General features: G+C 55.9%; 4 protein-coding genes across 4 annotated transcripts in view; 2 read left to right on the top strand and 2 right to left on the bottom strand.

Moving 5' to 3' along the window:
* The first annotated feature begins 233 nt into the window (after positions 1–233).
* MXD3 (MAX dimerization protein 3) lies at positions 234–1,611 on the top strand. The gene is made up of 5 exons (XM_017828127.1): positions 234–391; positions 469–498; positions 601–715; positions 811–976; positions 1,060–1,611. Exons 1-5 carry the CDS (start codon positions 234–236, stop codon positions 1,167–1,169), a joined length of 579 nt encoding a protein of 192 aa, XP_017683616.1. The 3' UTR covers positions 1,170–1,611.
* Positions 1,612–1,723: 112 nt separating this feature from the next.
* On the bottom strand, positions 1,724–3,591 carry PRELID1 (PRELI domain containing 1). Its single transcript, XM_017828125.1, has 5 exons — positions 3,427–3,591; positions 2,928–3,153; positions 2,736–2,849; positions 2,410–2,488; positions 1,724–1,998 (listed from the first exon to the last, which is right to left on the bottom strand). The coding sequence occupies exons 1-5, from the start codon at positions 3,516–3,518 to the stop codon at positions 1,862–1,864; spliced, it is 648 nt and encodes a 215-aa protein (XP_017683614.1). The 5' UTR covers positions 3,519–3,591; the 3' UTR covers positions 1,724–1,861.
* A 51-nt stretch (positions 3,592–3,642) lies between these two features.
* On the top strand, positions 3,643–6,533 carry RAB24 (RAB24, member RAS oncogene family). Its single transcript, XM_017828126.1, has 8 exons — positions 3,643–3,804; positions 4,417–4,485; positions 4,584–4,662; positions 4,778–4,845; positions 4,945–5,044; positions 5,396–5,446; positions 5,548–5,610; positions 6,113–6,533. Exons 1-8 carry the CDS (start codon positions 3,688–3,690, stop codon positions 6,175–6,177), a joined length of 612 nt encoding a protein of 203 aa, XP_017683615.1. The 5' UTR covers positions 3,643–3,687; the 3' UTR covers positions 6,178–6,533.
* A 3,963-nt stretch (positions 6,534–10,496) lies between these two features.
* Positions 10,497–18,884, bottom strand: part of NSD1 (nuclear receptor binding SET domain protein 1) — a 58,259-nt gene continuing 49,871 nt past the window's right edge. Inside the window, exons 21-22 of the mRNA XM_017828077.1 lie at positions 18,454–18,658; positions 10,497–15,389 (exon numbers count right to left, since the gene is read on the bottom strand). Coding sequence (XP_017683566.1) covers positions 13,039–15,389; positions 18,454–18,658 — 2,556 coding nt within the window. The 3' untranslated portion in view covers positions 10,497–13,038. The remainder of the gene's footprint in view (positions 15,390–18,453; positions 18,659–18,884) is intronic.

The following is an 18,884-nucleotide window of genomic DNA, read 5'->3' as shown; positions in this document are numbered from 1 at the left end:
GGGGGCAGACACGGGAACACTTCCCGGGGGGTGCACGGCCACGGCGTGGTAATTAATTAACCACCGGGGGGCGTGGCTTTTCCAAGAGAGGCGTGTCCCGCCCCGGCCCCGCCCCCCGATTCAAATTTGAAGCACGCGCTTTCCCGCCCAAAGTTGTTTGCCCGCCGTGGTGACGTCAGCGGCGCGCGGTGTCCCGCAGCCAATCAGCGCGGGGCTTTCGCCCCCCTCCCGCCATGGAGCCCGCGGCCACCACCAGCATCCAGGTGCTGCTCCAGGCGGCCGAGTTCCTGGAGCACCGGGACCACCGCGACCCGCCCGGCCTGGCCGAGGCCGAGCACGGCTACGCCTCACTTTGCCCTGCCCGGTCGCGCCGGGCCGTGAGCAGCGTCAGGTGAGCAGCGGGAGAGTGGGTGGGTGGCGGAGGCCGGCGGCGCCGGTGCTGATCGCCGGCGGCTCTTCCTCCCGCAGGTCGGTGCACAACGCGCTGGAGAAGCACAGGTACCGGGGCGTGTGGGGGGAGCGGCGGGGCAGGGGGTGGCTCTGCCCGTGCGCCCACCCTCGGGCTGACCGCCGTGTCGTCCCCCTCCCGCCCGGCCGCAGGAGAGCCCAGCTCCGGTGCTGCTTGGAGCGGCTGAAGCAGCAGGTGCCGGTGGCCGCGGGGCCGGCCCGTCCCACCACGCTGAGCCTCCTACACCGTGCCCGGCTTCACATCCAGGTGAGGGGGGATGACCCCGGTACCACTCGGGGGACCCCGTGTGGCAACAGGCCCGCTCAGCTCTGCCCCGCTCATGGCTCGCTGGGTCCCCGCAGAGGCTGGAGGAGCAGGAGCTGAGGGCACGGAGGGCTAAGGACCGGCTGCGAGACCGGCAGCGGAGCCTGCGGCGGCGGCTGGAATGGCTGCTCCTACCCACCGACGGGGAACGGGCACGGGCTGACAGCCTAGACTCATCCCAGCTCTCAGAGCCCTCCGAGGGAGGTAAGGGAGGGGAAGGATGGAGGGTGGGTAGGAAAGGAAAAGCAGCCGGGGTCCTGACTTGGGCTCCCCACCCCGGTGCCCAGAGGATGCCGAGGTGGAGGTGGATGGTGTGGTGTTCGGTGGGGACCTGCTGCACGCCTTCGGCACCGGGAGGGACCACAGCTACTCCAGCCTCCACAGCCCGGAATCCTGACAGTGCCCACTGCCTTCCCTGCACTGCCTGCCTGCCTCCTTCCTGCTGGAAATGCAGCCTCCCTGGCTTCATCACAGCCAGGATAAGGGGCCACAGGTGGGGGTGAGCACCCAGCTTGGCCCCCAGCAGCTGGGCTGCTGGGCAGCACTGGCTGTGGCACTGGGTGCACGGGGCTGGCACCGCACTGTGGCACCCACTGTGAGTGCACTGCAAAGCACTGGGAGAGGCACTGGAAGAGGGCCCAGCTGTCATGGGGAAACCCTCACGCCTCCCCCTGTGCACCGCCAGGCACGTGGCAGTGCTGCTCACTGCAGACATAGCTACAGGAGGGCTGTCCCGCCCCTGGACAGACAGAAAGGGGAAACAAGTGCATTAAGCAATGTCTTCATGCTCCCACAGGCACCCCGCTCTTTTGTACAGACCCCACACTTTTATAGTAAAGGCACTTGGTAAAAACCTGGCCTGTGTCTTCCCTGTGATCCCGGCAGCAGGCTGGACCCCCAGAGTGGAGGGCAGCACTGGGCTCTGCTCTAGCCAGGCCAGTCCCAGTCAAATCAGAGGTGGGAGTAGATTCTTTAATGATAATTACATCTCAGAAAGGGTCTAACAGCAGCTGATTGTCAGACTTGTACAGTTTCTTTAAAAATATAAAATCTAAGGAGATTTCTATCTGTCCTGGTGCAGCTGGCCCCTCACACGTACTGCTTCTTCTTGGTGGCTGCCTTGCTTGCCAGGTCCTTGGCTTTCTCTGTAGCAGCCAGAGCTGTCTCCTTGGCTTTCTCGGTTGCTTCCTTGGCAGTCTCCACCAGTGTTTTGGATGGAGCTTCTCCTATAACACGGAAGCTGTTAACCCAGCCCTGTCCCGGCACTGGAGTGCCAGCCAGACCTGCCCAGCCGCCTCGGCACCAAGGCACTTCCCCACGCAGATGAGCCTGGTGCTCCTGACCTCGGCACGTCAGGGCACGTTGCAAAGGGGAACCGCAGGCACGTCACTGCTGCCCTGTCACATCCCGTCCTGCCTGCACTGCACTCCACCCCTGCCTGGCCTTGCAATCACTGGCCGGCTGCTCCGCTCAGGAAGGGCAGGCTGTGCCAAGGCATGGGGCAAAGGTAAGGGAGGAGGATTTCACAGTCAGATCAGTTCAAGCTGCGACCTGCCCATGGACTGGAGTGTTCCCAGTGTGACCTCTAACTCCAAGAGACCCGTCCCGGTCAGCCCCATCCTGCCCCTGGTGCCCACCTTGCATTCTTGCTAGCACGTATTCAAATCCCTTAGTGCTCTTGGTCACGTTGCTTTTGAACCTGGCCAGACCAAACTCCTGCAAGGGAAAAGTCAGTGAAGGTGCAAGCCCAGCTCCCTGTCACACACAGCCCCTGGGGCTTTTGTCCCAGCTTGAGAAGTCACAAACAGTGACTTTGATAGTGATGGTTCTGGGTGCCCAAAGAGCTCATGAGTGCTGGGGGAACAAGGGGAAAGGGTGTAAAAACCATCACAAGGAATGGGTAGAGAAAGGGGGGGAGCAGGAGCTTTAGGGGGGCACACAGTGCTGCTCGAGCAGTGCTCACCTGGATGGCCCGCGAGACACCAAACAGGCTGGAGGACACCCAGGCCTCTCGCTTGACCTCGGTCCAGTTGCTGTTCTCCGGGTTCACCCGGTAAACGCACCGCTCCTCCACCACCTGCAGGAGGCACAGCCCGGCTGTAGGCACTGCTGGACCCCCTCCACCCCCCTGTGCCCTCCCGCCCGCGGCACTTACCATGAGACGGGCGTGGTTGATGTTCCAGGTGAACGTGGTCATGGTCCGGTTCTTGGGGTCCACGATAGAGTCCTCCAGGATGTAGACAGAGTGGGCGACGTTAGCTGGGAAGAAGCGCTCTGCCCAGCGCGGCATCCGGTTGGTCTTGGTCAGGAGCCGCCGCGACAGCAGCTTGTGGTCCGGTGTCACCTCCCGGTGCACGATGTCTTCGGTCAGGACATGTTTGCTAAAACGGCGGAAGAAAACATCAAGCCCTGCTCCTTCCCGGCCAGCCCCACCAGGGGCTGGGAACCATCAGGCACCGTGGGATTAAGGGAGGGAGAAACCAGCTCGCCGCTGTGTGCACCCATCCCAGAAGGCTGGAGGGGGACGAGCAGAGCCCCCGCGGGACCCCCGGGAAAGGGCTGGGCCGAGGAGGAGGGGCAGCATTCCCAGATGGCATCGGGATGGGGGGGTGGCCAGCGGGAGCATGGGGGGTCGGGGAGGGCCCCGGGCGCACCTGTAGGGGTTGGGGTAGCGCTGCCAGAAGGCGGCGAACACCTGGTCCCAGGGCCCCTTGAGGACGCTCAGGCTGGCGCAGTACTTCCCCATGGGCCCGGCGCTCAGGCCCGCGCCTGCTGGGCGGCCGCCATGCGGCCCGCGCGCCCCGCCCGGCCCTGCGCACGTCCGGGCCCGCCCCGCCCGGTTCCGGCCCCGCCCCGCCCGGTTCCGGCCCCGCCCCGCCCGGGGCGGCCCCGCCCGCGGCGGCGGCGGCGCGAGGATGAGCGGGCGGCGGGTGGACGCCAAGGTGGTGCTGCTGGGGCAGGAGGGCGTGGGTAAGAGCAGCCTGGTGGAGCGCTGCGCCCACGGCCGCTTCCGCGCCGGGCCCTACCAGAACGTGAGTGACACACGGGCACCGCCGCGGTGCTGCTGCGGCGCCTCCGCGGCATCGCGTCACCCGCGTCTGCCCGGGATGAGCCCCTTGTGTGGCCCGTCCGCGCGTCGGTGCCCTCGCTCCCCCGCCGTGTCCCTCCACATCCCCGGGACGGTGTCCCCTCGTGTTGTCCCCCGCCATCCCCGGGATAGGACCCCTCCACCCCTCCTGCACTCGTTTCCCCACCGTGTCACCGGCGCGGTGCCTCCCACGTACCCACGACGGTGTCCCCCCCGTCGCTCTCATGTCCCCAGGGTGGTCCCTTCGTGTTCACCCCTCTCGATCTCCGGGCTGGTGCCCTCCGTATCCCACTCGTGCCCTCACCGTGTCTCTGGCAATGTGAGACCACATCCCTGGCACGATGTCCCCTCATGTTGTCTCCCACCATGCCTGAGCTGGAGCCCCTCTACATCCCTCTCATGCCCGTGGGTTGGTCCCCTTGTTTCCATACCCACTCCTCCTACATCCCCGGGTGTGTTTCCCCGTGTTCCCGGGCCGGTTCCCACCATGTTCCAAGGCCAGATGCTCCGGGCATCCCTGGGCCAGTCCCCACTGCTCCTCCTGCTTCACTTCCAGACGATTGGAGCCGCCTTCGTGGCCAAGGTGATGTCCGTGGGGGAGCAGACAGTGACCCTGGGCATCTGGGTAAGTGCAGAGACGAGGGCTGTGCTGACATCCCCAGCCACCCCCTGGCTCATGGATCTCCAAGAGTCACCTGCCAAGCACTTCCTTGTGTCCCACAGGACACGGCCGGCTCGGAGCGCTATGAGGCCATGAGCCGCATCTACTACCGGGGGGCCCGGGCTGCCATCGTCTGCTATGGTAAGGGCATGGAGGATGGGGAGGTCCCAGGATCCTGGGACGGAGTGGTGGCAGCACTGGTGGGTCAGGCACTGAGGAAAGCGTTGGACAGACCCTGACCCCTCTTTCTCCCCAGATCTCACCGACAGTGGCAGTTTCCAGCGAGCCAAGTTCTGGGTGAACGAGCTGCAGAACTGCGAGGAGGTACAGGGGTGCTGGGGGGGCTGCACAGCCTCACTGTGGGGCAGGGGGGCTGCTGGTAAAGACATGGGCACATCCCTCCCATCCCTCTCCCTGCCCCAGGGCTGCCGGATCTACCTGTGTGGCACCAAGTGTGACCTGCTGGAGGAAGACAGGAGGAAGCGGGGGATTGACTTCCATGATGTGCAGGACTACGCTGATGGTACAGCCACTGCTGGCCCTTCCTGGGGCTCCCGCAGCACAGGGGGTGGGGGGCATGGGGGGATGGATCTGTGTGCGAGGGGCTCTGCCCTTGCCCTGGGCCCGCAGCAGATCCGGTGGCACCAGGGCTCTGTGTGTGGTGAGGTGCCAGCTCTACCAGGGACCTCCCTGGGCACAGCATGTCCTGACATGGGCAGGCACGTGGCCAGCTGGGCCAAGGGGTCAGGAGCCCTGTCCTGGGTCTCTGCCAGCCCCCTGTCAGCAGCTGTGCCCGAGGGGTGACTGGGGGCAGCTGAGCCCTTGGGCCATATCCTGCACCTGCAGCAAGTGCCAACTTGGACCCTTGTTTCAGAGATCAAAGCAGACCACTTTGAGACCTCCAGTAAGACAGGCCAGAGCGTGGGTGAGTAGCCCCTCGCTAGGGCCATGCCCTGGGCAGAGCAGGGCCAGGGGGCTCTGCCTGGCGGGGGCACCCACACCCACTGTGCCACCTCTCCCCCCCAGATGAGCTGTTCCAGAAGGTGGCTGAGGACTACGTCAACTTTTCCGCCTTCCAGGTGATGACAGGTGAGTAGGTAGGAGCTGCCTCTCCCCAGGCACCCTCTCCTGTGCCTCTGCTGAGTGTGGAATATGAGCGATGGGGGGTCTGGCAGGGCCCTTCCTCACCTCTGCCCTGCTTGGGGCTGCTGCAGCTCTGTGCTGGGGATTGTCCTGTGGAGGTTGGGTCCCATCACAGCATCCTCGTCCCTGCTTAGGCCAGGCTCAGCATGTCCACACAGCTGGGCCATAATGGCCTTTGGTGTCCAGGAGCCTCGCTAGGCTGCAGGACTGGCTCAGCTCTTCACCAGGCCTGCCCCAGCGTGCTCAGCCTGGCTGCACCTCCCACCCTGGGCTGTGCCATTGCCTTGGGCTGTGCTGTGGCCCTGGGCCTTGCTGCTTCTCCAGGGGCACCAAACCCTCCTCATGGGACCTGCTGGGGCCCACGCCTGGGACCAGCAGCTTTGGGGCTGCCACACAGCATTTTGTGGCGTGGATGTGCCAGCAGCCTGCCGCTCCTGCTCTCTTCCAGAGGACAAGAGTGTCAACCTGGGCCAGAGGAGCAGTCCCTACTTCTACAGCTGCTGCCACCACTGAGCCCTTGTGCCAAAAGGGAACCGCTGCTGCCGGCTGGGCAGCTGGCGCACGCCGGATGCCTCCGGTGTTTTACCTGCTGTGTTTTAGCTGTTGGGGCCTGTCTGTGCCAGGGCACAAGGCCTGTGGACTGCTCTCCTCCTGGCATGTGGAGTGGCACAGGGCTGCCGTGCAGTGCCAGGATCTATGGACTGTCACCCCCAGGGACCCCCTCCCTGCCACCTGTGGCATTGGTGGGAGCTGCTGTGGCCCAGCAGCAGCCGGTAACTTATTCTCTCGGAGATGCTCAATTCTTTGCAGATTTATTTAAGCGTCTTCTCTCAAGGTGTACAATGTAAATAAAACGCATTGTGGTCTGAGCCGCCCCCTGTGCACGAGGCTTTTGGGGGTTTCCCATCCCTCCCCCGCCCCCCTCGGCAAGACAAACCACAAGAGGACATCGAGAGTAAAGTTAAACTTTACTTTACAGTAATTTTTCTTCTATATACAAAGAATTACAGTACATGTTCTGGGAGCACCTGGGCAGGGCAACCCTCTTTTCATTATAAGTTTCACATACACAGCCAACAGTCTAAGGGGAGCAAAATGAAAGTAATCAATGGTCCAAGACTCTCCCCTCTCCCTCTTCTAAAAATAATATACATGCTGGAAATATGTAGTTTTCTCTCACCTGCTCTGGCATTCCTGCTTAGAACTGACAGACGAGTCCCAGCCAGGGCTGAGCACCCCCATGTCCTCCCCTGCAGTGCTCTGGCTGGCCCCTGCCTTGGCTGGGCTCCTCAACTCCCAGTGCTTTTCCCTCTGGCTGAGCCTGTGGAACAGGACCCTGCAGGGAACCCCCATCCACTGTCACCCTGTGGGCAGCAGACCCTGGGGTGAAGGCAGCGAGGGGCTGCTCACACCAAGGTTCCCCCCACGAGCAAACCTCCTGCTCACAACTCCAGTGCAACTTAACGCTGCTGCTATGAGTGGCCCACCCCTGTCTCTGGGCAGTGAGGAAGGGGCAATGGGTAGCCACCCTCCCCAGGACCCTTGGCTAGTTGGCAGCCAGGACCCCAGCTGAGAGCATGTAGCACTGGAGGGCAGCAGGGGACATTCAAAGCCAGGGGACATTCCAAGCCAGGCATGGGGACACATTAAGTGTCTGGCAGAGCAGTGACCTCGGCACCACGGATATGCAGGGCTGGGAGTGCTGCTGCTGAAAGGCTTCCACCTTCCAGCTGCTTCCTGCCTGTGCCAGCCACTGCCAACACATCCCACCTCCCACCCATGTCAGCCTGGGCCTTCAGTTCCAGCCACGCTCCACCTTGAGTCTCCCAGTGCTGCTGCTTTTCCATTTAACAAGTTCCCAGTGTCTAAAAAAATACACAAAACCCAGTTCCTTGAAGTCAACAACTTGGAAACATCAGAAAAAGAAACAAAGACTGAAACCAGCTCAGTACCAAACGGACACGAAGAACATGCAGTAGCGGATGCCTGCTTTGCTTCACATGGCTCCACTGGCTCCCCACGAGGCCCACTGGCACACTGGTTTGAGTCTCAAAACCCTCATAAATTGAAGGAACTGAGTCACACCTCATCCTGTTTCAGTCACACAGACCCAGCTCTACAGGGATGGGATTCAGCTGGCCAGGAAGTCCCAGCCTACGGGCCAGGAGCCGTGAGTCCAGCCCTACTGTGCTAAGCTGCCAACGGTTTACAATAGCACCACAATAGCCCAAGGGTCTTGCCAAGGGCAAACTGATTAAAACTTTACCTTGAAATAGGCCATAGCTACACCCATTTCTCAGATTTCCCTAGGAGGTAGATTCAGTGCTGTAGGGACTGTTCATCACCGCCACTCCTCCAGCCCAAGCTCATACAAGCTGTCCCCTGCACTGAGCTTTGCTTACATTGCTTTTGGAGGACCTGGAGCAGGAATCTTGCCTTTTCCCACCTCCTGCTAAGCAAGGGCACTGCCACCCCACAGGTGAGACTCTTGCTGAAGCCAGGCACATGGTGGAGCAGTCCCTAGGCTCCAGTGTCCCATGTCCCAGGCCCTGGGAGCCCCGAGCACCCATCAGCCCAGTCCATGCCGCTGCAAGAGGTGCAGCCATTGCTGCAAATGATACCACCAGTGTTATCACTCTCACAGGGGGGTAATTAGCACGGGCAAAGCCTGGGAGATCGAACACAGCATCCCCCCTCCAGACTTTCAGAGTAGCTGCGTGATTTGCCACTTTGCTTTAACACACACTGGCTGGCAAAGGCCAAAAGCCTCATCAGTAATTTAGGGCAAAGCACATTACAAGCAGGTTACAATTATGGTTATTCCAAACATCAAGCAAAATCAGAAGTTAAGGCTGAAATTAAAAATAAACGGAAGGTATTGAAGGTCTGAGGTTTCTCAAACAAACTCCCCCTGCCCTGTCAGAATGCTGCCTGTGGTGTCCAGGTAGAAGCAGGGTACTACCACAGTGTGCTCAGGCTAAACCACTGCCAAGGGCATCAGGGTTAGGGCCGCTTTTTCATAATTTTTCTTCCTTTTTTTTCACTGAAAGTGAACTGAAGCTTTTCTAGCAACACATTGTCCCACCTTAATTTGTTAAGGTCCTTTGGATTCAACCATCTCTCTTCTAAATTTTAACACCAGCCACACCTTCAGAGCCTCTGCCTGCAGGGGTTTAACCCTGAATTAACACGTACTCCCACGTACCTCCCCGGATACTTTGTGTATTGAAGTGAATCTGGTTCTTGGGGTTTTTTTTTGTTAAATAGGAAAAGTTTAACTCGAGAACAGCAATAAAGCAAGCTACCATCAGCTAGTCAGCATCTGGAGATGTGCAGTAGGTGATGATCCCTTACAGTGGTAGCTTTCCTGCTAGATTCACCAGAGCCCTGGCTGACAGTGGGCCCCAGTCCAGCACTGGGGAAGATAGGACAAGCCTGCTCCCCTCCTGCCCACACATCCCACAGGTCCTGCAGTGGCTCCTCCTCTGCAACCCTCCTTGCCTGCCTGGACACTTGAGTCCTTGACCACACTGCTACTGCTCACCAGAACTCCATCACCAAAGGTCAACTAGGACTCTCTTACCCACAGTGGAAATCCAACACTAAAGTTGCTCCTACTGTGGGATGGAAGCCAGGGCCACTGACTACAGCCCATTGCTCTGAGCAGGGGAAGCCAGGCTGTCCTGACAGCAAAGATGTTGACTAGTGAAGCGTTTGTATAGGAGCAAAGCCTTCACCCCCTTCAGAACCAAGGAGTCATTCCCACAAGCGGGAATGGGGTCAGGAACCTGGGAAGTTCCTGTGAGCCTCCCTGGGACCGCAGAGCTCTGAGCAGAAATAATTACACCCCTGACTCTGCTTCTACAGCACTCCACAACAGTGAATCAACGCAAGAGTCACCTCTCATCCACCTTGGGCGCAATTAGGGCTGACCTGAGATTTAGTGACCAGGTGATTGGATCCCTCCAATGCAACAAAAGAGCACCACAGCCTTGGCAGGAGCTGCAGCAAAGCTCCGAGCCCAGCAAGTTACTTTGTCACTGTCCTCTACCTTGAAACTCCCCATGATTCCAACTGACTGAACTCTGAAGGCAGCAATGAACTGCCGCAAACGAATCCAACTGCTTCGGCACAGACATCTCCCTCTCCTCATCCAAGGCAGTGCTGCCACCACAGCAAGAGTCACGTCAAGTGCACAAGCCCACATTTCCTTCACCAGAGTTTTGCTGCCCAAAGTTGTTCCCCAGCTCCAGCTCCATGCCAGTGAGGGCAGCCTGGGTAGGGCAAGGCTGTTGGGACCTCTCTCCACATTTGGTCAGGCCTTGTCCATCTTGCTAAGGTGACCCAGCACTGCCAGACACTCCCATAAGCACCACTACTCCATCTGAAAAGCCCCCCGATCTGACAGAGCATCACCCAGGGCCCCGGTGAGGGTGAGGAGGGAAGAGGAGCTTCCTGACTTCCTCCTTCTGTGATGTTCCCCAACACCAACTTTACCAAGCAGCCTCCCAGCTATGCTGAAGTCAACCTTCCAACAGCAGCTGGAAGGTAGCAAGCTGGAAACCTGGATCCTCGTGGAAAAGGGAGACAAGAGGAGAGATGGGGTACAGTCAGCTGCAATGAAGAAGGCTGTGGGAAATGCCATGCAACAGTTTAATCCACATTCACTGTTCCAAACAAGCTTTTGGGTAAGCGCCTGCTGCGTGAAAGGCGGCTGCTGCCGTGAGCCTCAACCTGCTACGGGAGCACACGATTTATAGAAGTGATCTTTTCAAACCTGCTCTCATGAGAATTCGTTGAGAACTTCTCCATTTTACAGATTTAAAAAAGCCTGCACCAAAAATATTCACAGTTTATTTTTTCATGAAACAAGTAGCGAGTTAACACGTGACAATGCAAAGCGGAGGTGGACAGAGCAGTGCAGAGACCTCTCTGGTTACAGCGGGAGCTGGCTGGGCACCGGCACTGAGGGAACCCTACTTACACAATCTACATGACTAAGTCCAGCTCATGGGAAGGCTTATAAATGTAAATTCAAGATTTATTTTCCTTCTCACACATGATAAATACTTAATATACTGAACGTCATTACCTTTTTTTTTCTTTTTTTTTAATTTTGTTTAAAAAAGTTAACGAATGCCCTTAAGACAATCTTCTCTCTCAATGGATCTGAGTTGTCCTGATTCCCTTTCTGGAGGAGTCACGCAGAAACATAAGCTGCTTGTATTTCCCCAGTTTCAGCAGCAAGCAGGAACTGACCTGCTAGTCTTCCCGGAAAAAAACAACATTTAACAAGTAAGTTTCCATAAGCCATAAAGCTTTTCCAAGCCGTGAGCTATTCTACAAAGGATCTGAAATGATTTGGACTAGAGAAGAGATGCACCATAGCACTGGTAATGTCCCCTCGTGCCCAGCACACCCGGCCTTTTCAGGAGGACGTTGTCTCAGGGTGCACAAGTCAGGAAAGCAGAATAGACTGGGATTTGTCTCGGCACAGGTGTCTGCCTCCCTTCATAGAAAACTGCAAAGCTCATGACTGTCTGCTCTGGGAGCAGCAGGCACTTGCAAGCCAGGTGGGAACAAGGAAGCAAAGGGTCGAGTCCCTCCCATGTCAGAGGGAGAGGGTTGGCCTGGAGCTGAACGCTTCCCTTCTGGGGAGGGACCTGTGGATCAGCCTGGAAGGAGAAGGATACACACACTGGAGCTGCGTGAGGGTCTGGTGGCGGCACAGAGATCCGAGGCTGCGGCCCCAGATTGGTGGAGCTCAGGCAAACCACAGAGGTAATGTGTTGTGACAGTGGGAAAATGCTGGTCAGCAGTGCTTCCTTGGCAGGACACTGACCCCATCCAGCCCAGGCACTGCCACCAGGGAGGCCCATCCTCCTCCTCCTGCCTGCGAGGGTGCCGGTGGTCGCAAGATGCTGCAGGGCCCTGGGACTCTACCACCTGGCCCACAAGCACCACAGCCAAGCCAACTTCTGCCTCCATGCTTGAGTGAATGGCTTTCAGCAGGCCTAGTCTGGACACCAGCTTGATGACTACCAGGTACTAAACATCTATTTTCACTGGAAAAGGGAGAAGAGGAAAAAAGAAAGCCAGCCAGCTGCTGGAGCCCACCATGTTCCAGTGTGAGAACTACAATTCAGTTGGAAGGACACACACACACACACACACACACTCACACTCACCCCAACACAGTCCAGTTAATTCAAGTCTCCTTTGGTTGTAGAAGAGTTAAGCCAGAAGCTGCCCAAGGGGAAGGTGTTGAGATGGGTCCCGATACAGCTACGGAACCCTTGCCTCTGCGCTGTGCAGTGAGCGAGTCAGGTTTTGCTTGCTGCTGGCAATACCAGGTGTGATGGGAACACGTCCTGAACACGCCTGAGGCAAGGGGAGAAAGGACTGCTCAGTCCGCTGGCTCACATTGAGACAGAAGAGACTGGATGGAAATTTGAAAGGGAGCACCACTCCCTTGCCAGGGCAGAGCTCAGCACCTTGGGGAACCCACTCTGCCCTGCTCCACTATTGCTGCTTTACGGGTCACTACGTTTTCAAGGGCAGGAAAGCACTCCACATGTCCTGTGCTAAAGGATTAAGACACAAGAATGAAAACACTGCCAGACGACTACTTCCAAGATCTCTCTTTTCCCTGACTTCCTCCAGATTTCCTGTTTCTCGGGCCTGGCCAGATGCAGCTCTGTACAAAGGAGCCTGAATGGACACTGCCTATTAATGGAGAAAACTGCACTGAGTGAGTGCAGGGGCTCCTCTCCCAGCTCACTGGAGATGATCCTTGTCCTTCAGCAAACCACACACACAGCACATCCCAGTGAACATACGGATAAACCTCACAAAGCAACGCCCTGCAGGGACAGAGACCTGGGCAGACAACAAGAATCCCTTCCCTGCTTCTAGAGTCTGGCAAGGACATGTACCTGACTGCTCACCACCTGATCCTGAAACTTCTTCAGTCCCAGGGCAGCCTGACTGATCTCCTTCCTTTAAATGTAGTAATGAAAGCAAGGCCCCTGGCTGTACCTGGGAACCCACCTATGAATCAGACCTGGAGCTTGAACACGCTGGATCAGTAATGTGACCATTTCAATGGAATTGGAGATTTTCACCCAGAGTGGACTCTTTATTTCAGCTTTACCATTTGTTAAAGGAAGAGGAAAAGGTCACGGATGCTCTCTCCCCTTGCTTGGGCCAGACTCAGGTTTAAGAGAATGTCCTTGCTCATGTCATGAGAGAATATGGATGGGATGTGCATGGGTTAGGGGCTGGGCTCAGGGAAGTGAATAAAAAAAAACAAAAGAAAGATTCCCCCTCCCTAAACATTAAACAACTGAAACCTGCCTCCCATATTTACCAACCTCACTTTGGCTCTGAGTCGGCCAACTCACGACAGACAGAATCCTGGTTACAGGCTAACGCTGTGTTTTGTTCAGGCAAAGGGTCCTGCCCCCGAGGAGTCTGTGCTTTTCCACCCAGCCAAGAAATCTGGTCAATTGTCTGAATGTTCGTGACAAGCCACTGCATCTGCTCTGGGGGCACTGGCGCTTCCCTGGCTGGCCGAGGGGTCTGCTCGAATGCACGCAATCTCTCTGATGTCCACGGGGTCTGCTCTGCGGGGGCTGAGGCCACTTCCCAGCTGGGCTGAATGGTTGGCTCTGGTGGTTTCTCTGCTGTCCGGGAAGGCTGCTCAGCAGGCATCAGGGCTTTTGCAGTGGGCCAGTGGGTCTGCTCGTGCGTCTGTAGTTTCTCCGTAGGCCACGGTACTTGTCCAACATGCGTCACTACCTTCCCAGCAGACCAAGAGATTTGCTCCCCAGCTAACATGGTCCTCTCTTTCTGCTGGGGATTCAGCTCCATGGCCGGGGCTCCTCTCTCCTTCGGTTGAGCATTCTGGTCGACAGGTCGCAGCGCCTTCTCCGACAGCAACAGCCTTGGAGCTGATGCAGCCAGAGGCTTATCCAAGGCTTGAGGCCGAGGAGCCACGGCAGCAGTCAGCTTGTCTGATGCCTGAGGCCACGGGGCTGTAAGAGCGAGAGGTCTCTCCAAGAGCTGAGGCCGAGACACCCCAGAGCTGAGAGCCTTTTCCAGAGGCAGGACCCGCAGGGCCCCGGAGTCAGCAGCCTTCTCCGGAGGCAGGGGTCGCAGCACCCCAGGGGAGAGAGCCTTTTGTGTGAGTGGGATCCGCAGGGCCCCAGAGCTCAGAGCCTTGTCCACAGTCAGGACGTGAGGCGACCGGGAGCCAGGGGCCTTCTCCGGAGTTAGGGGCCACGACACCCCTAAGCTGGGAGCCTTCTCTGTGGGCAGGATCCGTGGCATACCCAAGGCAGGAGCCTTCTCTGGAGTCAGGGGATGGGGTGACCCAGAGCTAGGAGCCTTCTCTGTGGCTGGGACCCGCATTGCAGTGGAGAAGGAGGCATTTTCTAGAGGCAGGGGTCGTGGCACTGCCGATCCAGGAGCCTTCTCTGCAGGCAGGATCCGTGAGACAGGGGAGTCGGGGACTTCTGCAATGGGCAGAGGCCACAGCACCTCAGGACTGGAAGCCACCTCCAATACTGGGACCTGTGGCACCACAGAGCTGGGATCCTCTTCCACAGACTGTGGCTGTGGGCTCTGGGCAGAAGTGTCATCCAGTGGTTGGAGCTGATCGGCCTCAGGAGGCTCATCTGCCGGCTGGGACTGCAGCGTCCCCACCGTGGCGAGGAGTCTGTCAGACAGTGGAGGATGCAGGCATTTTGTGGGGAACTCATCCAGCAGCTCAGGCTGCTGGGTCCCGGTGTCAATGAGGGACTTGTCCGATAACCCCAAAACCTCAGGGGTGTCTGGAGGCTCGTCTGACAGCTGGAGCTGCAGGGCACCAGCAGTAACAAGCGACTCATCCAACGACTGTGGTGATCCCGGAGGAGATTTGCTCGGCAGCTGAGGCTGCGAGGTGTCACTGGAGGACTCATCCAGGGGCCAGAGCACCGCGTTGGTGGGAGGTTTGTCGGGCTGCTGAGGCCGCAGCGCTACGATGATGGGCTGCTTCTCTGACTGCAGCCTTAGGGACAGGGCGGCCTGGGGCTTGTCTGACGGCTGCAGGCGGAGTGACAGGGTGGTGGGAGGTTTGTCCGAAGGCTGCAGCCGGAGCGAGAGGGTGGTGGAGGGTTTGTTGGATGGCTTCAGCCTCAGTGACAAAGTGGCGGGGGGTTTATTTGATGGTGGCAGTCTCAGAGCCAGGGTGGCGGGTGGTTTGTCTGGTGAAGGCAGCCTGAGGGCCAGGGTAGTGGGGGGCTTGTTTGACGGCTGCAGCCTCAGGGCAAGGGTGGTGGGGGGCTTGTCTGATGATGGCAGCCTCAGCGCCAGGGTAGCAGGGGGCTTTTCTGGTGACTGCAGTCTGAGGGCCACAGACTGAGGTAGGCTGTCCAGGGTCTGAACGCTCAGGTCTGTGTCTGCCTCTGTGTCTACCTCTGCAGGCAGCTGCTCTGGTGGCTGGGTGTCCTCTCCATTAGTCAGGGCTTCTATGGGAGGCACATACTCACGAATTTCTCCTGGCTCTAGAGGGTGAGGCCCACAGGGATCGTGCTCCGTACAGCATAATCGTCCATCCAGCTTGGAGATGAAGAGCATTCCTTCCCGGTGCTGCTTGCAGAAGGACCTGGGGCACATCTCGCAGAACGAAGCTGCTTCCTTACCACACATATCACACTGATGCCACGGGCACTCCCATTTTCCTGCAGCACAGACATAGGAGAAAAGACACACCTCAGGAGTAGTACAAGGGGAAGAGACAAAGGCCTGCTGCAACGTGAGCTCAGGGGAAAGTGGAAACACCTGTGTAATACTCTCATACAATTCTACATGTCCTCCTCAGTTTCCACCATAGCTCCAGGCTTGACGGGCAGGTAACAGGAACCTGCACTCTCAGAAGCAACAAGGGCAATGATAATCATGACAAACACAAGCCACGTCAGGTCAGACCAAAAGCCCATCTGGTTCCTGCACAACACAAACTAATAGGAGTGCCTAGAGAAGAGCAGACACCCCCAGCTTGCAAATCTCTGTGGCTCTGAATTCCAGAGTACATCAGTGGTGTCTGTGCACAAAACACAGTGGACCTTTTAAGTAGATGTGTCAGATTCATCTTTTGATTCTGTGTCAACAACCTCCCTTCCTGTTTATCAGAAAGAAGAAGCGAGAGAGCAGTGATCACAAGGGGTAAGTTCTTATTGTCTCTTCCTATTGTACCTTCCTTAACCTCTGCCCATGAAAAAACTACAGCTTAACACAAAGCTGCTCCCTTAGGAGCTCCACGTTCACAGTGAATCTACTGACCATCAGTATCGACACCATCAAGAGGAAAAAACCCTACTTCAGAGATTGCTGGCAGACACCACTTGGGCAAGAGCACTTCCCAGCCTCCCTGAACCAAACCCACACAGCTGTGGCTGTGGTTACCAGCTCTTTTCCAGGGATGCTGGTGTGTGGCCATTGGTCCCTGCACTTGTGCAACAGCAGCTCTCCAGGTTGCTTTTCCCCTGGGGTTGAAGACTACACGTAGCATGCTTTTCTCCTCCTTTGAAGCCAGTCCAAGGCTTCTATTCCAGTCTCAAAATATGCACACTGCTTTTCTATGTCTTTTCCAGTTTTTCACCATTTTTTTCCAAGTGGGGATGTTTAACACCTCACATGGTTTCCCCCTTTCCTGGCTCACAATGCTGCAGCACAGGCTGCCACTGCTCCCCCTGCATCAGAAGCATCCCAGAGAGCCACACTCAACTCAGCTGGGCCACTGAAAAGACTCTAGGACCATCCTTATAGAGGTCATTTGTACAGATGGAAAATAAAAGGTCAAAACCTGCTAGTTTGTTGCAGGAAGGATCAATCCTATCAAACCACTCTAATGATCTTTGACAGAATAAAAGGCCTAATGAATAAGCACTCTCTCCAGAGACAGCCCTGAGCTCTTGGAAGTAAGATCACACAATTAGCAACATGCAAACAAGCAGGAAATTCCAATTACTTGACAGCAATGCCCATGGCAGAGGAAACATTTGAAGTAGAAAGTGCTGAACCTTTCATGTCTTGCATGATACTCTGAGGAGCAGGCTATGGAAATCACAGCCTATGTGTAAAAAAAGTAAAATTGCTACAACTGACTGAAAATCATTCTCAAAAAACAGCTATCAATGGTCTTGTGGTAAACTGAGGAGGCATTTCAAACTACATCCTTCAGGATTATATTTTAATTTGTATTGTAATTTAAATTTCTAGAAGCAGAACAGCAAAGTACTCTTACATAAACAGGTAGGTAACAACAAGGCTGTGAGGTACTGCAAAAATCCAGTTGGACAGGCTCAGAATTTAACTGGACAGATGCTTTTGCATGAACAAGGTGTAATTATATGAAGACCAGTGTAGGATTGCAGGAGGAAGAAATAAAATAAATATGTGAAAAGGATCGAGTAAAAAACTCAAAAATTATAAGGAAAATAACAAACCTCACATAAATATAAAAACTATTTTTGCAAGACAAGTCAAACATAATTTCCCAAGAAATTTTATGTAAAACACAAAATATAATTATTTTCTTCTGTCAGAGTTAGCAAGGCCTTGGGTGCAATGCTGTTAAAATACTTTCACTCAGTTTTTAAAAATGTGTAGGCAAGTGGGATGCAGTCCAGAACAGACTAAGAATAAAAACTTCAGAAAATAAGAGCTGCAATGAGAAGCTGTGTTGTATAAGCTGGAAAAGGAACAAGACAATAATTTGTCTCAGTATGCAAAAAAAACATGTAACAGAGCTGGCAATCCTTTGTTTTTTCAAGTCAGGCTGTTAGGAGAAGCTTTTCAAGCAGAAAGCAGGAGAACAGGCTAAAGGCTGGATTCTCCTGTATTGGAGACTTTAAAGGACAGGAAAATTCGCCAGGATGTTACAGCGCACGAAAATGTACAGAAAGGTATATTCAGGTGTATTCCCTCACCCTGCATGACAACGTTCCATAGGGATGACCTGCCCTCCCACTGGCTTTCACACTGCTTTGCTACAGTTTGTTCAATGAGCCATCCAAGCTCTTCTGGATAAATGCCCCATTCTCCCTAAAACTTAACACATGCACACACCTGATTTCTGTCCTCTACAAAACATGTCACCAGCCCTGGTACACCTCCTGCCAGATTACAGCTGGAGGTGCTGGCTGCCCAGTTCTGGCTCTCATGGCACAGACAAATACTCTGCTGAGTGATTCTCCTGGCTGATACTTTCAGAGGCCACTTGGTTCCATGTTTCCCAGCCTCCAACTGGTTCAGCCTACAGAGCTGCACAGAGAATTTCTAACTGTGACAATGTTATCAGTATTGAGCCTGTTTCTTTCTCTGCACCCAACTAGAAGTACTTTTTATTTCAAATTTCTGCCCTCACTTCACCACAAACTAGGATATGCTTTGATACTGTTTCATTCAACTGTCTTCAACTTTGGGAAAATGGCCAATATGAGGATCAATATCTCAACTATTGTTGGGGCTGTGCTCTGCCAGGCCCCATGGATGGGATCAACTCACAAACACCATTTTTTAGGCAAGGACCAGCTCCCCCTTCAGCAATTAGTTCACCTTTTTGTGGTCACAGTGGGGTGCAAACCAGGGTTGTGTCATTTGAGCCACGAGGTCTGTTCAAGTGAGAAAGATTTTTCCAAATTTTAAGATGCTGTGACTCAAGTTCAAGATGACAAGCAGCACCTGGGCCACCTCGACCCAACAGTGTGACCCAAGCAGAGCCCAGCCATGCAGAGCACTGACCTGCAGGTCTCTTGGTCAGGTTGAGGCAGTCTGCATGGTACACCTTGGGGCAGCCTGACTTCTTACAAGAAACCAGCTGCCCTCCGTCCCCACAGCTGAAACACTCGTCCTCTCGCTCCTTCATCACCTCCGCCTGCGACCTGCGCTTCATCTGTGGCCGCCTCTTCAGCTTCTTGGACTTCTCCTCGGTGAGACTGGGCTGGCTCTGTGGGCAAGACAACCCTGGTTACTGCAGCACTCTGCCCCTTCCACCTGCTCCCTTCCTGCTGCAGGAGAAAACCACAAACCCTGTCAACAGAAACCCCACTGCCAGCCATACATGAAACCTGTGCAGAACCTCTAGTGCTGCTTGGTATTTGGCAAACAATTCACTACAGCAAACAGCTCTCAGTTATTTTGAAAAGCACCAAAGCCTGGTTCACAACATGGGA

This window comes from Lepidothrix coronata, unplaced genomic scaffold, assembly GCF_001604755.1.
Source record: "Lepidothrix coronata isolate B3197 unplaced genomic scaffold, Lepidothrix_coronata-1.0 Scaffold146, whole genome shotgun sequence".
NCBI lineage: Eukaryota > Metazoa > Chordata > Aves > Passeriformes > Pipridae > Lepidothrix > Lepidothrix coronata.
Note: the sequence above shows the minus strand (reverse complement) of the source record. Positions and strands in the feature narration are given on the sequence as shown.